The 26,438-nt window shown below is 37.0% G+C and overlaps 1 protein-coding gene across 5 annotated transcripts in view; it reads right to left on the bottom strand.

The window, feature by feature from the left end:
• The window catches only part of C7H8orf34 (chromosome 7 C8orf34 homolog), a 502,481-nt gene that overhangs the window by 392,912 nt on the left and 83,131 nt on the right, over positions 1–26,438 (bottom strand). For all 5 annotated transcript variants that reach the window (XM_024250722.3, XM_024250723.3, XM_024250724.3 and 2 more), the window contains 1 exon segment: positions 47–194. In XM_024250722.3, the coding sequence (XP_024106490.3) occupies positions 47–194 (148 nt within the window).

Here is a 26,438-nt window from a genome sequence, read left to right as displayed (position 1 = left end):
ACATTAAATGAATCCCAAATTAACTGCATAGACATTCTTCATTTACCTGATTTTTCGCTTTCTGCCCATAGAGCTGCAGATCCAGACAAAGTTCTTTGAAGTTGTCCACGGTTCCCTTGTTTAGACTGAAGATGGTCAATGAGAAATGGGATTGGCTGGTCAGGTGTCTCAGTTATTAACTTGGTCATTAATTCCTGAAGGCAGAATAGAGCGCACAATTATAATTAATAATAACAGCAACAGTAATAGCAAGCACTTACTTAGCATGTAATATTGTCCGGCACTGGTCTAACTGCTTTATATACAGCAACTAACTTCATGCTTATAACAATCTTTTCAGACAGCTACAAGTTACTGCCCTCATTCTGAGGAAACAATAACAGAGAAGTAAATCGTCTATATTACACAGCTAATATGTGGCAAAATCAAGGTATTTTTAGTTTTTATTTTGTATTATACTTAGCCAACAACATACTAAAAGTTTAAATTCCTTTAAAATTATAGCTTAAGAATTTTAAACTTCAGTTTGCTATTTTGAGAGATATCATTATAAACTAAACTTGCTAAACTTCACCATCTACCTTATATCAATGTCATTTTTTTGTTCTCAATGTTATAAAAGTAACAAAAATGAAGAAAATTTTATCGGAATTAAAGAAACAAGGAATAAGTCAAAGGCTTACAGAAACCAAAAACTGTCTTAAAGTAGTCTCCAAGAAATACAGAATTCTCTTTTTGTAAAAATCCCTGTTATGTGTCCTTCCTTCTTCCTTCCTTCTGCTCTTTTTTGAGTTGAGCAATGTGAGTTCTCTACGTGCAAAGCAGGCTGTTCCATTTTGGACAGCTCTAATGATACTTTAAATTGGGCTGAAATCTGCCCAAGGGTAATATCTACATATTTTTTTTTCCAGTCAGGAACAGCAAAGAGCAATCTCCAATATGTAGTCCATTAGAATCCCTAGATTTTTTGAATATGAACAGCTGTCAAGCCACGTGGATATCATTTTGTGCCGTGTAATTGGGTTTGTGAACTTATGTGTACCATTTACATTCATATCAGTCACATTTCATCTTGTTGGTTTTAGCCTATAATTCTAGTCTGTTCATTGCTGTTTTAAGCTAGGATTCTGTGAGAGGCAGTGTTCTAGTGCTCAAAAAATCAGATATTAAGAGAGCTAACAAAAGTGTTACTGGAAATTCTCCAGTGCATCCTTTTTTGTTGGTGGTGGTCTGTTTCCTTTGCCTTGAATGATGTTCTCTTATGGTCAGATGGCTAGTTTGTCATCCTTCAGTCTCCAATGATACTTCTATAAGAGGTTACCCTAACCAATCTTCAGAAGTCTTTATTATTTTATCATTTTATCTTCCTCACTGTATTTAGCACTCTCTAGAATCATTTTGTTTAATATTTGCTCACCTGTTTGTTATCTCTCTCCTCCGCCACCCCTACTGTAGCACTTGGAAAAACACTTGCTTAGTTTGATATCAATTTTCTCTGTAGGGCCTAGAACTCTGCCTAGCTCATAGCTGGTGCTGAATCAATACCTATTGAATGAATGAATCAATGAATCAATCAACCAATCAATGTTTGCTTTATTGACTACAGGTAGATATTAGTAACTAGAATCCCTTATTGTACCAATAAACAACAATTAAACCTTTTATAGTCCAGCAAAATATAGTGCTCAGACATGCTATATAAGAAACTGCTGTCCAGATTATCTAAGGGATATTTATCTACATTTTTAAATCTAGGAAAACATGGCTTTACCTGGGCAGAGGCTAAATGGATTTTGCAGATAACAAGATCCCAAGTTGATCATAGAGTCATGGATTAAATATTTCTGCATATTTAAAAAATGCATAGATTGAACACAGAGTTAGAAGTAAAAACAGCAAAGGATTTTTACCATAAATACATTATGATGCAAGATATTTATTAGACAAGTGTAATACTTTTTATATTCTGAAAAACAAGTAAGCAAACAATCAGTTGTCTCGGGTATTATTCATTTATGCTATTTAATATTTCAATTATAGTTATAAATTAAAAAGGCCATCTGCTACTGTTGTGAAGGTAATTGTAAAGTAATGCAGAGTTCAGTTAAATCCTAATTATACATCTGTGGAATGCAATCTAAAACATTTTGGATTTTACCTCTATTATGTATTATGCTTTATTTGAACTAATTTTACATTATAAAGGGTTCCAGAAAATAAAAAGAAAAATAAATAGAAGGTACAATTGGATTGCTATTGTCACAGAATATCTGGACACTCAGATAAAGCAAAACTAAATCAGGTAATGGAACTTTAAAGCCACAGCCATTTCTATCCTGACACCTCTGAAAATCTCATGGTTTTTGTTTTGTTTTTGAATTTACCTTTCGAAGTAGATGGAAAGTTTCTAGATTTCTTTTTTTAATAAACTGAAGTGTTCCTACATTTTTCTTTAGAAGATGGATTATACAGTCATAATAAACCAAGTAATTACTATTAAGTTTTAAAAATAGTATCAGTCTATTAACTATTTTGGATACATTTGTATTGTATTAAGGAATATATGAGATTAAACACATAGGACAAGTTCAGTCATGAGCGAAATGATCATAGTTGATGTTTGCAATAGGGTATGTTGGGTATCTTGATTGGACAAGAGTCTAGTTTTAAATGATTGTATTTACAAGAGTAATTACCCTGCTTCTCACTTAATCCATCTATCTGCTGGACTTGAATGATTCTGAGGACTTGAACTTGACAGAAACCCCTTTTCCAGACATGAAAATTTAAATCCTTAGATTTGCCAATCATGGCAATAAAAAGATTGATTTCTTTCCACCACTAGAAATTAGAGCCACAGAGGTAGACCTGAGGGACCGATAGATTTGGAAAGGTGAGAATCAAGTTGCACAGCTAGTATGTTAATTTGGAGTAGAAGTCAATTGCAGAAAGTTTTACAGGAATCATTCACCATAGGAAAAAAGTATTCTAGAGCATCAAGCCAGTTTCAGGTACATAAGCTGAACACCAGTAGGAAACGGCACTTCCAGGGAGAGAGAAGAGCCTCACCTTCAATTCTTACCATCAGTGCAAGAGTTGTGACATGAGATTCCCTGGGAGAAAAGGAATTTTTCAGGCTGTGGGTGTATATAAATTAATAGAACAACAAAGTGGTAAGAGCACTCCTGCCCTGAAACAAAATGTTTGTGGACATTTTAGACTAAGTACTCAGGGATTGATAAAATGTAGGTTTTAATTTTAATATGATACTCTGTGCACTCACAGGCTAGTTAAACTGGGACACACAAGTTGCAAACAAAATATATTACCAGCTGTCACCAACAGGAGATTTAGTTCATACTTATATCAATAAAATTAATACAAACAACACGCAGTTGAAGATACAGGAAACTAGTGATTAGACACTCAGGCTTTGAAATCTGATAGCCACTATTTTTCTTTTCTTTTCTTTTTTTTGAGAGGGAGTCTCACTCTGTCACCCAGGCTGTGGATACAGTGCAGTGGCGCAGTCTCAGCTCACTGCAATTTCCGCCTCCTGGGTTCAAGCAATTCTTCCACCTCAGCCTCCCAAGTACCTGGGACTACAGGTGTGCACCACCACACACGACTAATTTTTGTATTTTCTGGTAGAGATAGGGTTTTCCATGTTGGCCAAGCTGGTCTCAAACTTCTAACCTCAAGTTATCCACCTGCCTTGGCCTACCAAAATGCTGTGATTATAGACGTGAGCCACCGTGCCCAGCCTAATATCCACTATTTGAATCCTTCATCTCCTACTTTAACATTCATATTCCATCTATTAGATGTGAAAAACAATAGTAGCTACATCATACAGTTGCCATGGAGATTAAATAAGATAACAACTGCAAAGCACTCATTAAGTGCTTGAGCTATATGTAGCCTACTGTGATGGACTAACACCTCTTTCTAAGGCTGGGAATGAATTCTCAGAATCTCCATATGATCTGAGTTAGAGTTTCCCAGTGAAAGAAATGTGTAGAAGATTCAGAAAGCAGAGTGAAGCACAAAAATATTAATCTTCGGAGTTGAATGCAGGCAGATGTGAGAACAGATGAGAGATTCACAGCAGCTTCCTAGCAAGCTTGTGGAAACCTCCACTGCTGACTGAGGTAGCTATGAGAGTTCCACAAAGACACTGAAGAATTGCCGCAGCTTCCAGGCAAGCATCTGAGAACCACATGCTTCCCTGCTGCAGGCTGGTATATTCAGGGTCAGCTCCTATGACCTTTGGTGATACCCCCTCAAACTTCAGCAGCATTTCCACGTCCTCTGTGGCCCAGCCTTCTAACTCTCTATCATAAACCCATTTTTAATAAACCCTATTTAGCACAGGTACATAGAGTAGTTTCCGTTTTCCTGACTTAACTCTTAGTGATATACTCCCAAAAAGTCTTAGCCAATATTTTTATTTTTACTATTGTTTTTCTACATTTATTTATCATATATTTTATATATTTATATTATATATTTATGTTTATTATTACTACTATTATTACAATATTTATCAATATACACTTGTAATATTACATATGAATAATACATATTTTATTGGACTTATATTTTCTGATAATAAAATGAATCAATGTTCTCTTTTTTTTTTTTTTGAGATGGAGTCTCGCTCTGTCACCCAGGCTGGAGTGCAATGGTGCTATCTCAGCTCACTGCAAACCTCTGCCTCCTGGGTTCAAGTGATTCTCCTTCCTCAGCCTCCTGAGTAGCTGGGATTACAGGCACGTGCCTCCATGCCCAGCTAATTTTTTTTTGTATTTTTAGTAGAGATGGGGTTTCACCATGTTGGTCAGGCTGGTCTTGAACTCCTGACCTTGTGATCCGTCCACCTCGGCCTCCCAGAGTGCTGGGATTACAGGCATGAGCCACTGCGTCCAGCCTCAATGTTCTCTTAATATTGTTTTTTATCAACTAGAATCTTTAACTTCATGACTATACTACATAGTGAGACAACTCCCTGCACTAATACCTGTTTCCTTTACTGTTAATTATAATTTTGTTGCTGGAACAAATACTTTTATTTTAAAATTATAAATACATACAATTACAGCACTATTTACAGTAGCAAAGACTCGGAACCAATGCAAATGCCCATCAGCGATAGACTGGATAAAGAAAATGTGGCACATACCATGGAATACTATGCAGCCATAAAAAAGTATGAGTTCATGTCCTTTGCAGTGACATGGATGAAGCTGGAAGCCATAATTGTCAGCAAACTAACACAGGAACAGAAAATCAAATACCACACGTTCTCACTCATAAGTGGGAGTTGAACAATGAGAACACATGGACACAGGGAGGGGAACACCACACACTGGGACCTCACATCACACACCTGAGGGTAAGGGGAGGGAGAGCATTAGGACAAATACCTAATGTATGCGGGACTTAAAACCTACTTGATGGGTTGATAGGTACAGCAAATCACCATGGCACGTGTATACCTATGTAACAAACCTGCACGTTCTGTACATGTACCCCAGAACTTAAAGTAAAAGAAAAAAAGGAAAGAAATGCATACGAAGACAAAATTCCTTTTTACAAATTTTGAAAAGCAACTTAGAGAACATAAATCATTATGTAATTATTGAGTGAAAATGTTTATTATGCAACATGTAAGGGCTACCGGAATTTAAGGTTCTAATAACCAGTAACAGATAAACTTGTGCTACTATTTAGAAAATTAGCATGATTGAGCTGGAGAATGAATACTAACTAGTAACGATGATTTTCTCAAAATGCATTTTAATGTTAATTTTCATTAGATAAAAGCAAAGCCATAAGTAAGTTGGTAACTTATCATAGACTCACTTATTATTAAAACTGGAATGAGTCATTAAGCAACAGTAGAAATTATTAGTAAAAGATCCATTTCATTTGATGGAACCTGTAAGATCCCTTGATTATAAAACAAAAGAGCACTTGGGCGCACAGAAACTTCGATTTGTACACAATATTCCTGGTGTTTACCCATTCATGTACTGAGCCTCTAAGGTTTCAGTGACTTCAGGTTAAAAACCCTGGCTCTGGGTACCACAGCACACAGCCAGCATGGCACTCTGCCTAAAAATTTGTGACTTGGGACTAACTTACTTTTTGCTTCATTTCCCTAACAGGAAAGTGATGCTTGTATCCCTTTTAACTTCAGGAGAAAGTTATTAGGAAACAAAGTTAAAACCATTTCCAAAATCCCAGGAATTTTTTACTACATGGCCTTTTTTGTTAAATCAATACATATGCAGGGCATTGTACTCTATTAATGATGGAGGTGGTACCAATCAGATATGTTTTTTATTCAGCACTCATAAATTATCTCAAATATTAATAGCATATGGCATGTTATCAGCTGTAGAATGTTATTTAGTTCACAACTAGCATTAAAATCTGATGACTGAATTTATTTACTCTAAATCTGCATCTGTTTCAATTTTCTGTTTTTAATTAGGTCTCTATTAAAAATTTGCATTTGAGATCATGGCCTTCCAAACATTCACCCCCACCACCACTTCCCAACAGTATTTCATAAATAGGCAGGTAATGAGCGTGGAATTGACAATGAATACATGAGAAAATATCCACTTGATATTTGGTTGCCTACAAAAATGTATTTTATTCTCAAATCGCCCCCATTTAAAATTGATGTCATCATTCCCAGTGGATGAAATTCTACTTGGTTTCCACCCGCACTCATAGCCTATGCATGCCCTTTCTCTCATTCTATTTTTTTTGAATGGCAATAGAATGGTAAGCATGTTTTTTCTGCCTCATTACACCCCTAAGCTCTGTTACAAGTTTTGGCTTTGGTAAGAAATAGGTTCTAATGCAGTATCTAGGTTTCCATGCACAGTGAGAACGGGACAGACATCTCTCTGATCTCTTTCTGTCAGATTCTTCCCTGACATTCAGAGATCTCAGACTGTCCCCTAGTGGTTCAACCTTCCTCCACCTCAGATCCAAGTCCACACCTGCCCTAAATCTACTTATCTTATTCCCAGTCAAAACTGTGATTTCAATGGAAGGTAGGAAAGCAATGTGAATAGTAATGATTTAAAATATCAGTCTTTTATTGAGCACTATTGGAGGCCGAGATAGGTGGATCACTTGAGTTCAGGAATTCAACACCAGCCTGACCAACATGGTAAAACACTGTCTACTAAAAATACAAAATTAGCTGGCCATGGTGGTGTGCATCTGTGACCCCAGCTACGTGGGAAGCTGAGGCAGGAAGATCACTTGAACCCAGGAGGCAAAGGTTGCAGTGAGCCGAGATCGTGCCTCTGCACTCCAGCCTGGGCAACAGAGAGATACTCTGTTTCAAAAAACAAATAAAATAAAATATCAGTCATTTATTGAGTCTGATAGGCACAAGTATCAGGTATTTTACATAGATTTAATAATTCACTATACATTTAAGAATTGCATACAAGATGCATAATTCAGACAACATATATGCACTTTTACAACGGTGCTTGTTAAAAGTTGTTTCTTAACTCCTTGCTTATTCCAGATCACATCTGACCCTCACCAACAACCCAGCAATGCACACAGTCATAGCCACACATCCACAACTCTATAGGCCTCAGGAGTAAGATCTTTTGCATCCCTGATTTGTAAGGCTCTTGACTTTCTTAAACATGATTTAATGTAAAATTAGGTTTATCATATCCATTTGTCATAAATTTTAAAAGCATAATTAGCCTTGTTGTATACTATGGAATAAAATCCAGACATAAAGGTAGGAAAAATAAAAGAATAAATTGCTTGAATAATGAAGATTAGGAATGATGAAAATACCACAACTAAAAACTAAACATTCTAAATTGTAAAGCTGAATCATAGACACTGAATTCTCTCTACTTTTAATAATATAGGCAAGTAATAAATCTAACCAGCAGAACTATCCAATTATGACAAATGATGCAATATTTTGTCTGATGCCTACAAATACAGAGATGTCTTCTCAGGTTAATAATTGAACATTTAGTATGCAGTTTTAAACAGTCTTCATATAAACGCACAAGCTTGTAGTTAAATTTCCAGGCAAACACCAAGGTTTCCAGTGAGAAATTAGCATATCCTATGGAAATACTTTCAGTTAAGGATTACACTCCTCAACTAATAGTCTATCGAAGCAACTGATTTAGTGTTAGGTAGGACTTCACACAGTCTTACTTGAAAATACCTCTGTAGGACTACAATATAGGTGACAGTGGAAAGAGCAAAGCAGTTCAAAAAACTCAAATACATTAAATAAATTTGTGATGCAAGTAGCAGATGTATATAGAAGTTCCCATAAAAAAGAAAATGTCCCTCAGTTCGATAAAAATTACTTTATTTTAGCCTTTTATCATTTATAAAGAATGTGTACCTAAAATGAGGTACTCAGAATGACAGAATAATGAGAAACTGGTGATGGATACACTGTACCATCATACCTGAACACTAATACATACACAGACCTTACTTTAATTCCATGCACCTTAAAAGAGAATTTGGGATGATAGTGTGGTTTAATAGGAAGGCACAGATTTTGGTGTCTGACCTGGATTTATAGCCTGGCTCTATCCCTCACTGTCCATATGAGTTTAAGCTACTCACTTAGTTCTCTGAACCTCCATTTTCTCATCCCTAAAGTCGGTAGGACAATATCTCCATTATCAGTTTGTTGTAAGAGTAGAAAAACTGCATATAACTTATCACATGGGGTATATGAACTAGATTTCATAGCAATGTGCCTTCCCATTTTGTTTCGTATAAGAAAAAAATGTTTAGAGAAGAGGGGTTGCCTGTTTGTTCTCTCTCAATGTTATATTTCTCAAGATAAGGAAACAACTTGTCACATTGTCTTGCAAGTCATCCCCCAAGAGAGTATTCATCTCCAGGCAATTGCATGATCAAATCTTTAGAGCTGCTAAGCTGGAAATAGTATGCCCTTCCTCATTCACAAGGACCGTTTTAGTCTTCTAAAATTCATCACTCTCCAGTTATGGTAGTCACCTGTTTTGCTTTTCATCCAGCATCAAAAACCAATTCTCTGGTTTTCCGGATACCAATCATATGTCCTACAGTTCAATTCAATTCTGACACTATGTATGCATTGGCATCAAATCCTGCAAATTAAAGACTCAGTCTCACAAGATTCAGATGCCACTAAAAAGTCCTAGGCCACCCATACTTCTGACCAATTGCTATAAATAAGCAGTCCCTATGATCTCCTCAGGTTTGATAATTTGCTAGAACAGCTCACAGTACTCCAGAAAACACTTTACTTTCTATTACAGGTTTATTATAAAGGATACAAGTGAACAGCCAGATAAAGACATACATAGGGTGAGGTCTGGAAGGATCCCAAGTGCAGGAGCTTCTGTCCCTGTGGGGTCCGGGTGCACCACCCTCCCAGCATGTGAAATGTGTTCCTCAACTAAGAAGCTCTCTGAATCCTATCATTTAGGTTTTATTTTTATTTTTTTTATTTTTTAATGGAGATTTCATTACACAGGCGTGATTGATTAAATCATTGGCCTTTGGTGATTGGCTCAATCTCCAGCCTCTCTCCCGTCTTAGGAGGTTTTGGGGTGGGACTGAAAGTTCCCAGCTTCTAATCAAGGTTTGGTCTGTCTGACAAGCAGCCCTCAATCTGAGGCTATCTAGAAGCCTGACAAGTCACCTCATTTGAACAAAAGAAGCTCCTTTCACCCTTATCACAAGGAAATTCCAAGGGTTTTAGGTTCTATGTGTCAGGAACTAGGGACAAAGGCCAACTATCTTTCTATGATACCATACCACTAAGCACCACAGTTCAGTTTTGCCTGTTGTCAGTGTTAAAATAAACAGGCACATACAATATCTATTACCTAAGTCTTACTTGTTTTGCTCATTCTTATGTTTGTGAGATTTACTCATTACTCCATATTTGCCCATGATGTATGCATATACTGCATATAGCTCTAGTCTGATTCATTTTCATTGCTGTTTAGTTTTCACTGTATGAATATACCACACTTTATTCATCCACTCTATTATTAAAGGTATTTGAGTATTTCCATTTGTTGGTAATTATGAATAGGGCTGCTATGATCAGTCTTGTATGCACATGTGCACAAATTTCTGTTGGACTTATCCCTAGCAGAGGGATTCATGAGTAATAACATGTTTGTCTTCAACTTTATTAAATAATTTCAGATAGTTTTATAAACATGATTGTAAACAATTATCTCCCGCCTGCATTCCCATTTCTCTACATCTTCACCAACATGTTGTCATTTTAATTTTTTAACTATTCTGGTGGTGTAAAAGAATCCCTATGATTTTAATTTGCATGTCCATGATTACCAATGGAATTTAGCACCTTTTCATATATTCAATGGTCCTTCAGATACCCTCTGTTTTGAAAGCACCTGTCTAAATTTATTTGCCATTTTTCTACTTAATGCCTTTCTTTTTCATAATGGTCTGTTGAAGTTCTTTGTGTATTTTGGATATAAGATCTGTATGGGGGGGATTGCCTTTTTATTCACTTAATAGTTTCTTTTGATAAACAAAAGTTCTTTATTTTAATGAAGCCAAACTTAATTCTTCATTTTATGCTTTGTGCTTTTGTGTCCTATTTTTTAAAATCCTCTATCTCATGTTCATGCAAATATTATCCTACATTATTTTCTAAAGTTTCACTGTTTTTGCCTTGCACAGGTAGGTCTGCAAAGCATCTACAGTTAGCATTTATTATGGGGCGAGGTAGGTGTTATTTAATTTTTCTTCATATGAATTTCCAATCATCCCATACTCATTCATTTAAAAGCATTAACATATAGCTACAAGGACTGCCTTTGTCATAAATCAAGTGGCCATATATTCACAGGCCTATTTTTAGACCTTATAGCCTGTTTCATTAATCTATTTGTCAGTCTTATGCCATCATTACAACATCTTCATGACCACAGCTATACAATGAATTCTGGTATCTTGAGGAAAAAAATCATCCTAATCTTGTTTCTATTGTCTTCCTATTTATTCTGCCAAGATTATGTTCATTTTTCTCTTATCTTTTTTGACTGAATTTTTTTCTATTTTCTCTCATTAGTTTTAAGTCAGACAGACTTTTTAATATTCTTTTAATGGTTATCCAGAGATTATAGACTAACACTTCATTTACCTACATTAAGTGTTTATTACTACTTTACCACCATCTCAGATTTTATAAGGACTTTAGAATACTTTGATTCCAGTTATCACGCATGGCTTATATTTTTATTGTTGTGTCTTATAACTCTTTCTCTATATATTTTAAACCCCGCAAAATATTTTTAATTTTTATCTTATACCATTAGCATGCATTTAGATGTACCCACGTATTTGCCATTTTTACTGCTCTCATTTTTGCCTTGATCTCCAACCATCCATCTGGGATCATTTTCAGCAGCATAAGGAAAACCTTTTATTTTAGTGGTGACAAATTCTCTGTGTTTCAGTTTGCACAGAAATATCTTTATTTGTTTTTTAAACTTGAAGATATTTTCATTGTATCTAATTATATATTGAGATTACATTCTCTCCATTTTCTTTTGTTTCCTTTTTTTGAGAAATCAGCTATATTTCTTCAAAGAACATCTGACTTTTTCTAGGGAATATTATGATTTTTATTTTTTAAAATCTCATTTTTTAATAATAGAACATACTTATATAAATACATTTTATATATTACTTATTATATAATAAGGATGAAATAATAATCTTTCTTATTTGCTTTGCATAAATAAAAAACAGAAATTTTTAAAACATTTTAATTTTGAAATAACTATACAATCACAAGAAGTTGCAAAGAAATGCACAAAGGGGTTCCATATACATTTCAGCCATCTTCTTTGAATGTTAATATCTTGAAAAATTATAATACGATATGAAAATTAAGAAACTGACATTGGTACAATCTGTAGAGCTTATTCAGATTTCCCAGTTTATATGCATTCATGTGTGTGTGTGTGTGTGTGTGTGTGTGTGTGTGTGTGTGTAGTTCCATGCAATTTTATTGTAGTGTGACTACATGTAACCACTGCCACAATCAAGATGATTAATTGTACTATAATCCAAAGACTCTCATGCTATCACTCTATAGTCACATCCGCCCATTCTTCCCTCTATATCTAACCCCTAGCAACTGGTACTCTATTCTCCATCTCTATAGCTATATAACATATAGTTATGTCATATCTTATATATTGAAGTATATATCCTTTTGATATTTGCTTTTAATATTAAGAATAATTTCCTTGAGGTTTGTCCACATTGTTATGCATATAAATGGTTTATTCCTTTTTATTGCTGAGTATTATTCATGATATAGGTGTACCACAGTGTGTTTAACCATTCATTAATAACCCTTAAAAGGCCTTTGGTTAGTTTCTCTGTTTTTAATGTTATGAATAATATTGCTATAAACATTCCTGTATAGGCTTTTTTGTGTACGTAAGTTTTCATTTCTTTAGGATAAGTACCTAAGAGTACAATTATTGCATTACATGTTAGGGCCATTTTTAGTTTTCAAAGAAACCACCAAACTATTTTCAGAGTCACTATACAATTTTACATTCACATCTGCAATATATATGTAATTTTGCCCATTCTTATGTATTTACAGTGATATCTTGTTGTAATTTTAATTCCATTTCTCTAATGAAGAATGATGTTGAATGCCCCCTGATGTGCTTATCTGCCATCTATAAATCTTCTTCAGTAAAATGTCTGTACTTACTTTGTCTATTTTCAAATAGGATTTTGTTTTGTTTTGTTTGTTTTTTTTAGATGTAGTTTCACTCCTGTTGCCCACGCTGGAGTGCAATGGCGCGACCTCGGCTCACTGCAATGTCTGCCTCCTGGGTTCAAGGGATTCTCCTGCCTCAATCTCCCAAGTGGCTGGGATTACAGGTGCCTGCCACCACACCTGGCTAATTTTTTGTATTTTTAGTAGAGATAGGGTTTCACCATTTTAGTCAGCCTGGAATTGCTTTTTTTTTTTTAATATGTTTTGAGAGTTCATTTGCATTATACTACTGCTTTGTTGGATATGTAATTTGGAAATATTTTTCCTCATTTTGTAGTTTTATTTTTTGCCTTTTTTTTCTTTTTTCTTTTTTTTTTTTTGAGACAGGGTTTTATTCTGTCACTCAGACTGGAGCGCAGCAGCAAGATCTCGGCTCACTACAACCTCCACCTCCCAGATTGAAGCGATTCTCCCACCTTGGTCCCGTGAGTAGTTGGGACTACAGGAGTGCACCACCGTGCCCAGGTAATTTTTGCATTTTTTGGTAGAGATGGGCTTTCACCATGTTGGCCAGGCTGGTCTTGAACTCCTGACCTCAAGTGATCCACCAGCATCGGGCTCCCAAAGTGGTGGGATTACAGGTGTGAGCCAAGGCTCCAGGCCATTTTTTGCCCCCTTAACAGGATTTTTCATAAAGCTCAAGTTTTAAATTTTGATGTGGTCTTATTTATCAATTTTATTTATTAGTCATAATTTGGTAGCAAGAGATATGAAGATATACAAGACATATGAAGATATGTCATCTTCGGGAAGTCCGCGGTCCTGAAAATTTTCTTTCTAGTTATCTTTCAAAGTTGTATAATTTTATACTTTACATTAAAGTCAATGACCCATTTTGAGTTAATTTTTGCATAAGATGCAAGGTTTAATGTCAAGGTTCAATTTTTCCCTATGAATGCTCTTTATCCAGTATCATTTATTGAGAAGAGTATCCTTTCTCCATTGAATTACTTTTGTGCCTTTGTCAAAAATTAATTCACATATCGGGTATGTATATCTATTTCTGGGTCCTCTATTTTGTTCCATTGACCTATGTATTTATCCATCTACCAGCACCACCATGTCTTGATTTCTGTAGGCATATCTTATCCTTTGAAATCAGGAAGAGTGATTTCTCCTACTTCCTTTTTTTTTTTCCTTCCAAAACTGTTTTGGCTATTCTAGGCTCTTTTCACATAAAGTACAGAGTAAGTTTGACTATGTCTAAAAAAGCCTTGATGAAATTATGATAGGAATGCTTTATACACATCAATTTATGGAGATGCTAAATGTTTTAACCAGCATTTTGTACTTTTCATCATAGAGATCTGGTACATGATTTTTCTTTAGTTTTATAATGATTTTATTTTGTTTGAAACAATTGTAAATTATATTATATTTCTAGTCTGGCTTTCACTTTTTGTCAGTATATAGAAATTCAATTGATTTTATGTATCGATCATGTATCCTACAACCTTATTGAACTCACTTAGTTGTAGGAGTTTCTTGGGATCATCTCTGTAGACAATCATGTCATTTGCAAATAGAAATAGTTGTATTTATCCCATTCCAATCTGTATGCCTTCTATTACTTTTTATTGCCTTACCATAATGGCAAGAACTCCCAGAAATATGTTGAATAGCAATGGTTAGAGTGAACATCCTTGTCTAGAACCCAACCTTAGAGGAAAAGCATTCAGTTTTTCACAATTAAGTATAATATTAGCTGTAGGATTTCTGTAGATGCATTGATGAGGTTAAGGAAGTTCCCCTCTATTTTGAATGTACTGATAGTTTTTATCATTAATGGCTATTGGGTACTGTCCAATGATTTTATTTTTGCATCAGTTAATATGACATGACTTCTCTGCCTTAGCCTATTGATATGTTGAATTATATTAAATGATTTTCAAATATTGAACCAGTCTTACATGTCTGAAATAAATCTCACTCAATCATGGTGTATGATGATGATGATGATGATTATTATTATTATTTTTGGGACGGAGTCTCGCTCTGTCACCCAGGCTGGAGTGCAGTGGCACGATCTCAGCTCACTGCAAGCGCCGCCTCCCAGGTTCACGCCATTCTCCTGCCTCAGCCTCCCAAGTAGCTGGGATTACACGTGCCCGCCACCATGCCCAGCTACTTTTTTGTATTTTTAGTAGAGACAGGGTTACACCGTGTTAGTCAGGACGGTGCCGATCTCCTGAACCTCGTGATCCACCCGGCTTGGCCTCCCAAAGTGCTGGGATTACAGGTGGTTCTTTTATACAATCTCTATTTCTTAGCTAAGATTTTCTATTTTGTATTTATCTCAAGAATATTTGTAATTGATTGTTTAACCACTTTTATGACAGCTGCTTTAAAATCCTTGCCTGATAATTTCAACATCCAATTCTTCTTGATACTGGTTTTTGTTGATTGTCCTTTTCTCATCGAAATTGTGGTTTTCCTATTTCTTGGTATGATAAGTGATATTTTTAAATATCCTGGGCATTCTGGTTAATATGTTAGTAGACTCAAAATCCTATTTAATGATATCCTATCATTTATTTTAGTAGTCAGTTGCCCCATTTAGGTTGAGCGTGTAGGTTCTGGCCTACTTTTGTGGGCTTTTGTTTCAATGACAGCTCGGTTTTTAAAGCCCTTGCAATGCTATTCTGGTCTGCTTCACTTTTCTAGTACTGCTGGAACTCCCACTCAATATCTGCTGTTGGAATCACTGGAACTTAAAGTCCATTCCTGGGCAACTGGTATCAGTGGGTGAACTTGGGCAGTGGGGAGGCAAGAAGCCTCTGGCCCTTGGTCTTCTTATGTCATTTCATGGAAGGCAGGGGCACAGGTGATAGGGTTTGGCTCTGTGTCCCCACCCAAATCTCACCTTGAATTATAATCCCCATGTGTCAAAGGCAGGACTAGGTGGAGGTAATCAGATCATAGGGGCAGTTTTCTCCATGCTATTCTTGTGATACTGAATGAGTTTCACATGATCTGATGGTTTTAAAAGCATCTGGCACTGCCCCTGCTTCCACTCATTCTGTTTCCTGCCGCCCTGTGAAGAGATTACTTCTGCCATGATTGTAAGTTTCCTGAGGCCTCCCCAGTCGTGTGGAACTGTGAGTCCATTAAACCTCCTTTCTTTATAAATTACCCAGTCTTGGGTATTTCTTCATAGCAGCGTTAGAGCAGCCTAATACAGTAAATTCGTACCAAGATAGTGGGGTGCTGCTGTAAAGATACCCAAAAATGTGGAAGCAACTTTGGAACTGGGTAACAGGCAGAGGTTGGAACAGTTTGGAGGACTCATAAGAAGACAGGAAAATGTGGGAACGTTTGGAACTTCCTAGAGACTTGGTGGCTCAGAAGACAGGAAGATGTGGGAAAATTTGGAACTTCCTAGATTCTTGTTGAATGGCTTTGACCAAAATGCTGATAGTGATATGGACACTGAAGTCCAGGCTGAGATGGTCTCAGGTGGAGGTGAGGAACTTGTTGGAAACTGGAGTAAAGTTCCCATCTTGCTATGCTTTGGCAAAGAGTCTGGCAGCATTTTGTCCCTGCATTAGAGGTCTGTGAAACTCTGAACTGGAGAAAGATGATTTAGGGTATCTGGCAGAAGAAATTTTTAAGCAGCAAAGCATTCAAGAGGAAACAACATAAAAGCTTAGAAAATTTGCAGACTGACAACGTGATAGAAGGGAAAAACTCATTTTCTGGGGAAAAATTCAAGCCCGCTGCAGAAATTTGCGTAAGTAGTGAGAAGCTGAATGTTAATCTCCAAGACAATAGGAAAAAATATCTCTGCGCATGTCAGAGACCTTCATGGCAGCCACTCCTATGGGGAGGAAAAATGTTTTCCTTGGCCAGGCTCAGGGTCCGCCTGCTCTGTGCTGCCTCGGGACATGGTGCCCTGAATCCCAGCTGCTTCAGCTCCAGCCATGGCTAAAAGGGGCCAAAGTATAGCTCGGGGCATTGTTTCAGAGGGTGTAAGCCCCAAGCCTTGGCACTTTCCATGTAGTGTTGAGCCTGTAGGTTCACAGAAGACAAGAACTGAGGTTTGGGAACCTCTGCCCAGATTTCAGAGGAGGTATGGAAGGGCCTGGATGTCCAGGCAGAAGTTTGCTGCAGTAGCAGAGGCCTCATGGGGAACCTCTGCTAGGGCAGTGTGGAAGGGAAATGTGGGGTCGGAGCCTCCACGCAAAGTCCCCATTGGGGCACTGCCTAGTGGAGCTGTGAGAAGAGGGCCACCATCCTCCAGACCCCAGAATGGTAGATCCACCAACAGTTAGCACTGTGTTCCTGGCAAAGCTGCAGGAACTCAACACCAGCCTGTGAAAGCAGCTGGGAGGTGGGCTGTACCCCACAAAACCACAGGAGTAGAGCTGCCCAAGGTCGTGGGAGTCTACCTCTTGGATCAGCATGACCTTGATGTGAGACATGGAGTCAAAGGAGACTATTTTGGAACTTTAAGTTTTAATGACTGCCCTATTGGATTTCGGACTTGCATGAGGCCTGTAGCCCCTTTGTTTTGGCCAATTTCTCCCATTTGGAATGGGTGTATTTACCCAATACCTGTATCTCCATTGCATCTAGGAAGTAACTAACTTGCTTTTGATTTTCCAGGCTGATAGATGGGAGGGACTTGCCTTGTCTCACATGAGACTTTAGACTTGGACTCTTGGGTTAATGCTGAAATAAGTTAAAACTTCACAGAACTGTTGGACACACATGATTGTGTTTTGAAATGTGAGGACATGAGATTTGGGAGGGGCCAGCAGCAGAATGACATGGTTTGGCTCTGTGTTCCCACCCAAATCTCACCTTGAATTGTAATCCCTACAATCCCCATGTGTCAAGGGTGGGACCAGGTGGAGGTAATCAGGTCATGGGGGTGGTTTCCTGCATTCTGTTTTCATGATAGTGAGTGAGTCTCAAAAGATCTGATGGTTTTATAAGCATCTGGCATTTCCCCTGTTTGCATTTATTCTCTCTCCTCCCACCTTGTGAAGAGGTGCCTTCTGCCATGAATGTAAGTTACCTGAGGACTCCCCATCCATGCAGACTGTAAGTCAATTAAGCCTCTTTTCTTTATAAATTACCCAGTCTCAGGTATTTCTTCATAGCAGTATGAGAACAGACCAATACAACAGGTCTTTGCTTCTATTGCCACTGCAGACACTGTTGATGACTGCCTGCTGGTGCCCTATTTGTAGAGCCAGGGTTTGTTCAGCCACAGGCCTTGCTGTTGCCACTGTGGAAACATCAGACGACCCACCAGTTCCCCAATTGTATAGAAGGGGCTGAGTAGCCTAGGGTTTTGATGATGATACTACCGACATATCAAATGGCTCATGATGATGATACTACTGACATATCAAATGGCTCACATGTTCTCTGGATGTAAAGTAGGAGTTGGGGCTTGCCACTAGGTTTTTTCTAGGGTTTCCTGGTCCTTTGGCAAGAGAAAGCAAGCTTTTGTTCTTGTTTCATTTTGTTTTGTTTTGTTTATCTATACCTGTTGGTAGTTCCAGGTTGTAAGCCTCTTTGGCTCCCAATTTGAGGTATAAGAGATATAAAAAGAAAATTCAGGAAATTCATCACATAGTTATTCTTTTTAGTCAGTCTACCTTCTTCTTTCTAGATTTCAGAGCTCTTTGTCATTTCCTGTTGAATAATGCCCAAGGTCTTTCATTTTATTTAGATAGAGGAACAGGGAAAGCGAGTCTATGCCATCTTGTTCAGAACCTGAAACACAGTTTTGTCTTGTTTTTGTAACTTGCAATTTTACCATATGTTTACATGTGGTTTTTTTAAGCTCCTTACTTATGGCTTATTAGGCTTTTAAATCTATGGATTAATGCCTTTCACAATTTTGGGATATCCTCAGCTAGTATCTCTTCAAATCATTATTCTGCTCCTTTCTCTTTGTCTTCTACTTCTGGGACCTCAGTTAAATTTTCTTACTGCATTAGACTTTCTCACTGCATCAACTCTGCTTCCATTTCTATTCTTTTTTTTCCATGATTTTGTTTCTATCTGCTTCATTCTGAATATTTTTTTCTGGTCTATGATGCAGTTTCCATGTTTTGTCTTCAGCTATGTTTAATCCTGCTATTAAGCCTGTATTTTGAGTTCTTGATTTCTGTTAATGTATTTTTTATTTTAGATTTTTATATAGAAATTATCTGTTGAAGTTTTAATATTGCCTCTTATCCCCTGAACATAGTAAGCTGACTTATTTTAATGTCTGTGTCTGATAATTCTTATATCCCTAGACTGTCCTTGTTTAATTCTATTGTTTATTATTTCTACTGGCTTCTCTTGATGTTGTACCTGGTTTTGTGTATGTGTGTGTGTGTGTGTGTGTGTGTGTGTGTCACATGTTGCATTTCATAATTAGTTTTGGGGAATGATTTGTGGCCTAGGAGGATGTTACCTTCCTCCAGAAAGTAGAAAGTAGTGCCTGGTACCTGTGGATGCTAACAATCCACAAAATCCACAATCATTTTGAATCAATTTCAAAATTTATATTTTTTTTCTGGAATTCCAGATGACCCAAATATAGAATGTAGCTTTTGTGAGAATTAACTTACTGTATCTTTATTATTAGTGTGACATTCTTCTGGGTCCCAGTCCAAAGAGAAGGGCAGTTGCTGGTTTCCTTACTCCTGGCAGTCCCTAGTCTCCAACTGTTGCCCCTCTCGCTGGGAAGCTATAAAAAGCACCACTTTGCCTCTCGGCAGTCTCTTTAAAAAGGGTTAATTATCTCAAGGAAAAAGTAGCCCCAAATGCAATGCTCACTTTCCTGAATTTCTATCTTCTCCTGGATCTCAGGCCAGTCATCCTTCACTAACCTGTTAGCTCTTTGAAGCTCTCAGATATTTTCTTTATTTTGACCAGGTATTCTAGTTTTTCTTCGTTTCATTCTTGGTCCAAAGTTTCCAGTCTACCAATACTAAGCTCTTCCAGTATTATTTATAAAAATGTGTTCAAGAACAATATAGGTTCTTATTTTCTCCTCTCGTTTTCATAAAAGTAACAATTTTATATACTTTACTTGTTCATTTAATAACATATCCTTTAGATATTTTTATATCAGGACATATAGTGAAAACCAGCAGTATAATATTCAATATTCTCCTGGGTGCTGTACAAGTTTATTTAATCAGTCTCACTGATAGACACTAAAATTAGTGTCTATCAGTAGGCACTAATTTGCTATTACAAACTGCAATATATGGTCCATTTTGCATATGTGCCAATATATTTGTAGAATAAGTTCCCAGGAGACTTAAAAGTAAACTTAAAATTTAATTTAAAAAGAGTATATGAGAATTCTCTGTAATTTTAAATATTTTTAGAAACCTAAAAATGCTCTAAGAAATAAAGCCCATTAACTTCTTAAAAATAACTTTATTTAGAAATATTTCAATTAAAGTATTTTGGTATCTCTAAAATGATGTTATGAATTGCCAGGTATATTAAAACTCTATACAATAGTTTTAATAGCAGTTGCTGAGAACCATGGGTCATTTTTATCAACAGAGAAGCTCAACCCATATAATACCTAAATCTTCACTCCAACCTTTTCTCTTTCTGGGTTTTAAGAGGTGCTAGGATGTTTACTTAGAGGAAAGTAATGGTGTAATACTTAAATCCAAAGGAGGAACATTTATAAATAATTGTTTTAGAAGTTTATGTGAATAAATACATACAGATAATAGACATAATATTTAAAGATACTAATTCAGGCCAGGCACGATGCATCATGCCTGTAATCGCAGCATTTTGGGAGGCTGAGGTGGGTGGGTCACTTGAGGTCAGGAGTTTGAGACAAGCCTGGCCAACATGGTGAAACCCCACCTCTACTAAAAATAGAAGTTAGCCAGGCATGGTGACATCTACCTGTAATCCCAGCTACTCAGAGGCTGAAGCAGAAGAATCACGCAAACCTGGTAGGAGGAGGTTGCAGTGAGCCAAGATCGTGCCACTGCACTCCAGCCTGAGCAACAGAGAGAGACTTCGTCTCAAAATAAATAAATAAATAAATAAATAAATAAATATATGTAAATACATAAAATAAAATACTAATTCATATGTTTATTCAATAAATGTTTGCTGAGCATCTACTATGTGCCAGTTTCTGTTCCAGGATCTTGGAATATGAATGAGAACAAAATAGAATTTTTAAAAATCTCTGCTCTAGAAAGGTTGTATTCTAGTGGCAGCAAAAATACATAAAATAATATGCAAATTATAGAACATATTGATAAATGATGAGTCCTATGGAGAGAAATAAATCAGGGAAGGGGATCAGATGCTGCCATGAGTGAGGATTGTTAAGCATTGAAAACACTGGAAATTAATTAATTTTTAACCAGCTGGGAGTTGTTTAAAGATTACTTGTAAACCTAACATTGTTCTTCCTCCTAGTAGAACTCAAAGTCTATAAAACACCACCTTCTGCGCACATAGTTTAGTTAAGAGAAGAAAGTAAAATAATTAATCTACAACGCACAGTCCTAGGTGCTTTCAATATATTTTTTTCATGCTCACAACAACAATCTGTGAAGCAGGTATTCTTTTGCTAATTTTAGAATAAGGAAATTGGGGTAAATAAATTTTAAGTAACTTTCCCAAGATCCACAAAATTGCCAAGTTCCTTCCATAAGATTTTAAATTTTAAAAAAGCAAGTCTTCTTAAACATAATCCAGGACTCCCTACGTATATAACAGCATAAATAGAGAAGCCATTTGGGGCAGACTTGGTGGCTGTAGACAGCATTTGCTGAACAAGTCTTCTTACTATCCCTGAAAGGAAGACAGATCAAGTCTCGGATTTGAGCATCACTCTGTGTGAAGTACAAACTAGACAGGTGGAGAATTTTCAGTAGCTAATATTTTAATATGAATGGCTAAGTCAAATCTTTAGCTTAGGCAAAAATGGCACTATTGGCTTCTGGATTCCAGAGTGGGTTAAATAACTAATCTACACACAGTGGAGGAATGAGGCTGGATTTCAGAAACTACTGCATGCAAGCTCCTGAACCCCATGTCTGTCTTTTATCTCTCCATACACTTTTTTTCTTTTTTTTTTCCTGAGACGGAATTTCACTCTTGTTGCCCAGGCTGGAGTGCAATGGCACAATCTCGGCTCACTGCAACTTCTGCCTTCTGGGTTCAAATGATTCTCCTGCCTCAGCCCCCCAAGTAGCTGGGATTACAGGCATGTACCACCACACCCAGCTAATTTTTGTACTTTTAGTAGAGACAGGGTTTCGACATGTTGGCCAGGCTTGTCTCAAACTCCTGACCTCAGGTGATCCACCCGCCTGGCCTCCCAAAGTGCTGGGATTATAGGCATGACCCACCGTGCCCAGCCTCTCCATACACTTTTATCTTTCTTTATACCCAGTTTTCTCCACACGATGGAAAACATGATTCCTGTAGCTTCTGAACAAACCAGTCTCCAGGGCCACATTGCTGTCTGACCACACATGGCTGACCTACTTAGCTCCCACACCTCAGGTCAACAGGCAGAAATGAACTTTGACACTGTGGGTCTCAAATTTTAAATTTCCCAGGGAGAAGACATAGTGGACATACTGATCAGGTGCCCAGCTGGAGCCATTGGCTGTAACTCAGGCAGTGATGCCATGAGGAACATCACAGCTTCTCAAGAGCCATATGAATGCTGGAAGTGGCAGTTTATTAGAAGAAGAGGGAATGGTGGACAAGTTGATATCACAGATGCCAACTATATAGAGCTTCACAAAAGAGATCATCACAATAGGAAACACACCTAATAAAACATAACTCTGATCATCTTCAATATTCCCAAGCAGAGTTAGTTAGGCATAATAAGTGTTTGAATAACATCATGAATAATTCTAGACAACCCTCATCCTACTGTATGAAATCAGTTTATTTTACCCATTCCGTTCTCTGAGGAGTTCTTGAGGTCAGGAAACATGTCTTAGACATCTCTGTTTCCCAAGATCAAAGAACAATTCCTGGCACATTTGCTAAAAGAAAGAATGAATAAATTATGTCAATAGTGTTACTAAAAGCTTTTTATAGATGTATATTACCTGAAAAAAATTCCTCCTATCATGGCATTTGAAACTAACTAAAAATTGTTCTCAACCTGCAGTTTCATTTCTTATGATAATATGCTGTACACTCTACAGATAGCAAAGGTTCCCTTGATACATCTTTCACTTTCATACAACATATTTATAGTAGTCTCTCATCTCATAATAAACAAGGCTGGTCTAGAGTTTAAGAAGCTCACATTCTTGGGAGGAAGCAGACAATAAATACATAATCAAATCAATCAGTAAAATAAATACATATTCTGGAAAGCACTATGGGAAAGAAGGCAGAGTAAAAATTAGAGAAAAATGTGGATGGAATATATTACATAGGGTGATCAAGATAGCATCTCTGAGGGGGTGATATTTAATCTGAGGCCTGAAGGTAAAAACTAGAATCAGACATTCAAAAATTTGGCATCCCAGACAGAGAGAATAGTCCATGCAAAGGCTCCAGGGCATTGGAGAGGTTGATACATTAAAAAGAATTGTTAAAGTGCTCACAGGGATGAAATAGCATGTGAGCTAAAGAGGTAGGAGGATGTCTAACCTTGCAGAGCAAAGGTGTAGAGTCCAATTTTTGAATTAAATGGAGTGCAAAGCCAATGAATGGTGTGAAGGAAGAGCTAGTGACATACATTTGCCCTTTTAAAGATGTGACCAGGCTACTATATAAAGGTCAAGAGAGGAAGAAGGAAGAACTCTTCAGAAACTAGTGAACTATAGTGATGGTGTAAGTGAGGGTGGAAAGCAGCGGCCTGACTTTATAAAAATTACACAAGTAAACTTGACTGGGGAAAGAGTCAATAAAAGCAAGCTAAAGAATGACACCACCTAGGTGTCAGGCTTGAATGACTGGGCTGATGTTGATGCCATTCACCATAGCATGGGACAATGAGCAAGGGATTGTTTAGGGATGGGTACCAAGAGCTCCAATTTGGGCATGATAAGAAAAGCTGTAAAGTAGCCAGATAGATGAGAGATAAATTGCCCTACAGTAATTATTAAATTAATGTGTTTTAATGCTTCGTTTAGAATAACTGGTGCTTTTATTTGTTCAGTAGATATGTACTGAACACTCACATTATATAACTCAAGCACTTTGCTGCAGATAGTCAGTGAACAAAATAGAAAGATACTTCTGCTCTGCAGTTGGTAGTGTTTGTCTGTAGATTTCCTCTTCAGATTGCTTTGATTATCTCAGTAAAGTAGGAAACAATGGCAACAGCAGAAATAGGAGATGAGAGATGAGGACTGGGGGTTTTGAGAAAAGGGAAACGTGAAATAGTGATCCAGGGGTCTGCAAGAGCAATTGAACTAAGAATCTGATGATTGTCTGGCCACTTGAGATTTGTGGTCACAATTTTAAAGCAAGACAAGTCAGTATAGTAGGTAGTGTATTTTCCTCCCAACCGTGTTCAGCTGCACAGGTGTAGGAATGAAAAAGGTAGAAATGTGTATTTAGGTAGGGTTATGGATTAGCTAATTGAGTAGGATGAACTGATAGAGGGGCAAGAAAGCTATTATAATGACTGGTCACTGACCACAGAATTTAAGCTTGATAGGACACAGAGTGAGGACACTAAGGTGATAAGGGACAACAAAGAAGTGGTAGGATCAATGGGTGGGATGTCCAGGTAGGGTCAAAAAGTCGGGGTTGGGATATTCGAGGCAGAGAGCTAGAGATAGGCCAAGATGGTCAGAGAGAAGGATGGCTGAAAGTGAGGCTACAGAGGATGAGAAAATTGAGAGAGTTATTGGTAACAGCAACAGGAATGGCAGAGACAGGAAATAAGGTAAAAATCGCTAGATAAGAGGAGTTCAATAAAGAGGACAGGATGTTGGAAAGGTCATCTACCTGTATGCAAAAACTGCCAAGAATGAATACAGGTGTAGTATTAGTAGGTAAAGAGGGCAATAATTCAGAGTTGAAACTATTGAGGAATTTTGGAGAATGACCCAGGAGCCTGTAGAGAAAAGTAACAATGAGGAGTGGTGGGAAATGTAATCTGATGGCATGGAGTTCAAAGACAGGTCTATTTTTAAAATATCTCTTATATCTAGCAAGTCTAAAATGTTTAAGAAGTAACCTTTCCTCTATATTAGAACTATTTCTGAGCTAGGAAAACTATACTACTATTACTAAAATAAAAAATTATAAAACATTACATTAATATTTAAATTTGCATATTCCTTTTCAAAGAGAAATTATCCCAAATGTGCAGAGCACCAAGTCAGTGTGCATAAATGGTTAACTGATAAGGTATCTAGTCCTGTCTTAGTCTGTTCTGGCTACTATAAAAAATAACAGACTAGGTAATTTATAAACACAGAATTTATTGTTCACAGTTCTGGAGGCTGAGAAGTCCAAGATCAAGGCACCAGCAAGCTCAGTGTCTGGTAAGGACCTATTCCTCATAGACGGCACCTTCTATCTGTCCTCGCATGGCAGGACAAAGGGGTTAAAGCTACTTCAGGTCCTTTTTAAGGGGACTCACTAATCCCGTTCATTTGGGCACTGTCCTGATGACTTAATCACCTCCCAAAGGCTCCACATTCTAATACCATCACCTTGGTGACTAGCTTTCAACATACGAATTTTGGAGGGATACAAACATTCAGTCAACAGCAAGCCCTAAACACACATGAAAATAAAAGCCATAGCATTAGGCATAGAAAAAAATCTGTATAATTTAGCAGCATGCTGACCTCACATACTCCCAGTGGTTTATGAAAGTAAAAGAACATATTGATGTAATTGCTGGTAATACAGTTCTAATTCAGACAATGAATACCTCCTATTTGCAGAAGCTATATGCTGAACTCTGTTCATATACACTGTACATAAGGTTCTGAAGATTTATATATGTTTGATAAAAACACAGTATCTGCTTAGTACCAAAATTATTCAATGGACAATACACAGCAATCACTTTAATTCTTTGATGGACAACAAATAGGAATCACTTTCTACAAACCTTTGCTGAGTCCAAATGAGTTCACTGCAGCTAGTAAACCACAAGATGATTTAGAAAGATTCACAGTCATTCAATAAAATCTAATTTCTGCTGAGGCAATGGACAATCCTACCTGCTTGTTTTCATGACTAGTTTTACATATGAAATATATTATATATGCTTATATTTGTTATTTGACCAAAAATATTTTTCTTCAACACTAAATAAAGACCAGAAATACTACTTAGAAACCATGCAGTTCATGATTCTTTAACATTTGTGCAACAAGCTGAATAGATATTGGCTTCTTATGCAATATAGTGGAATGAGCTTACACATATATACACTGAATAGCCCTTCCTTCATGCTCCAAACTTCTACTAAAATAACAGAACGTGTATTACTTAAAGAATGAAAACACAATAGCATGGGAAAACAAGAAATTCTCACAAATTCTGGAAGTATGAAGAATGAAGCATGTGAGGTAAGACTGACAGTTACAACAGAGCAGAAGAGCTGCTACAGCCTAAGACA

This window comes from Pongo abelii, chromosome 7 (genome assembly GCF_028885655.2).
Source record: "Pongo abelii isolate AG06213 chromosome 7, NHGRI_mPonAbe1-v2.0_pri, whole genome shotgun sequence".
Taxonomy (NCBI): Eukaryota; Metazoa; Chordata; class Mammalia; order Primates; family Hominidae; genus Pongo; species Pongo abelii.
Note: the sequence above shows the minus strand (reverse complement) of the source record. Positions and strands in the feature narration are given on the sequence as shown.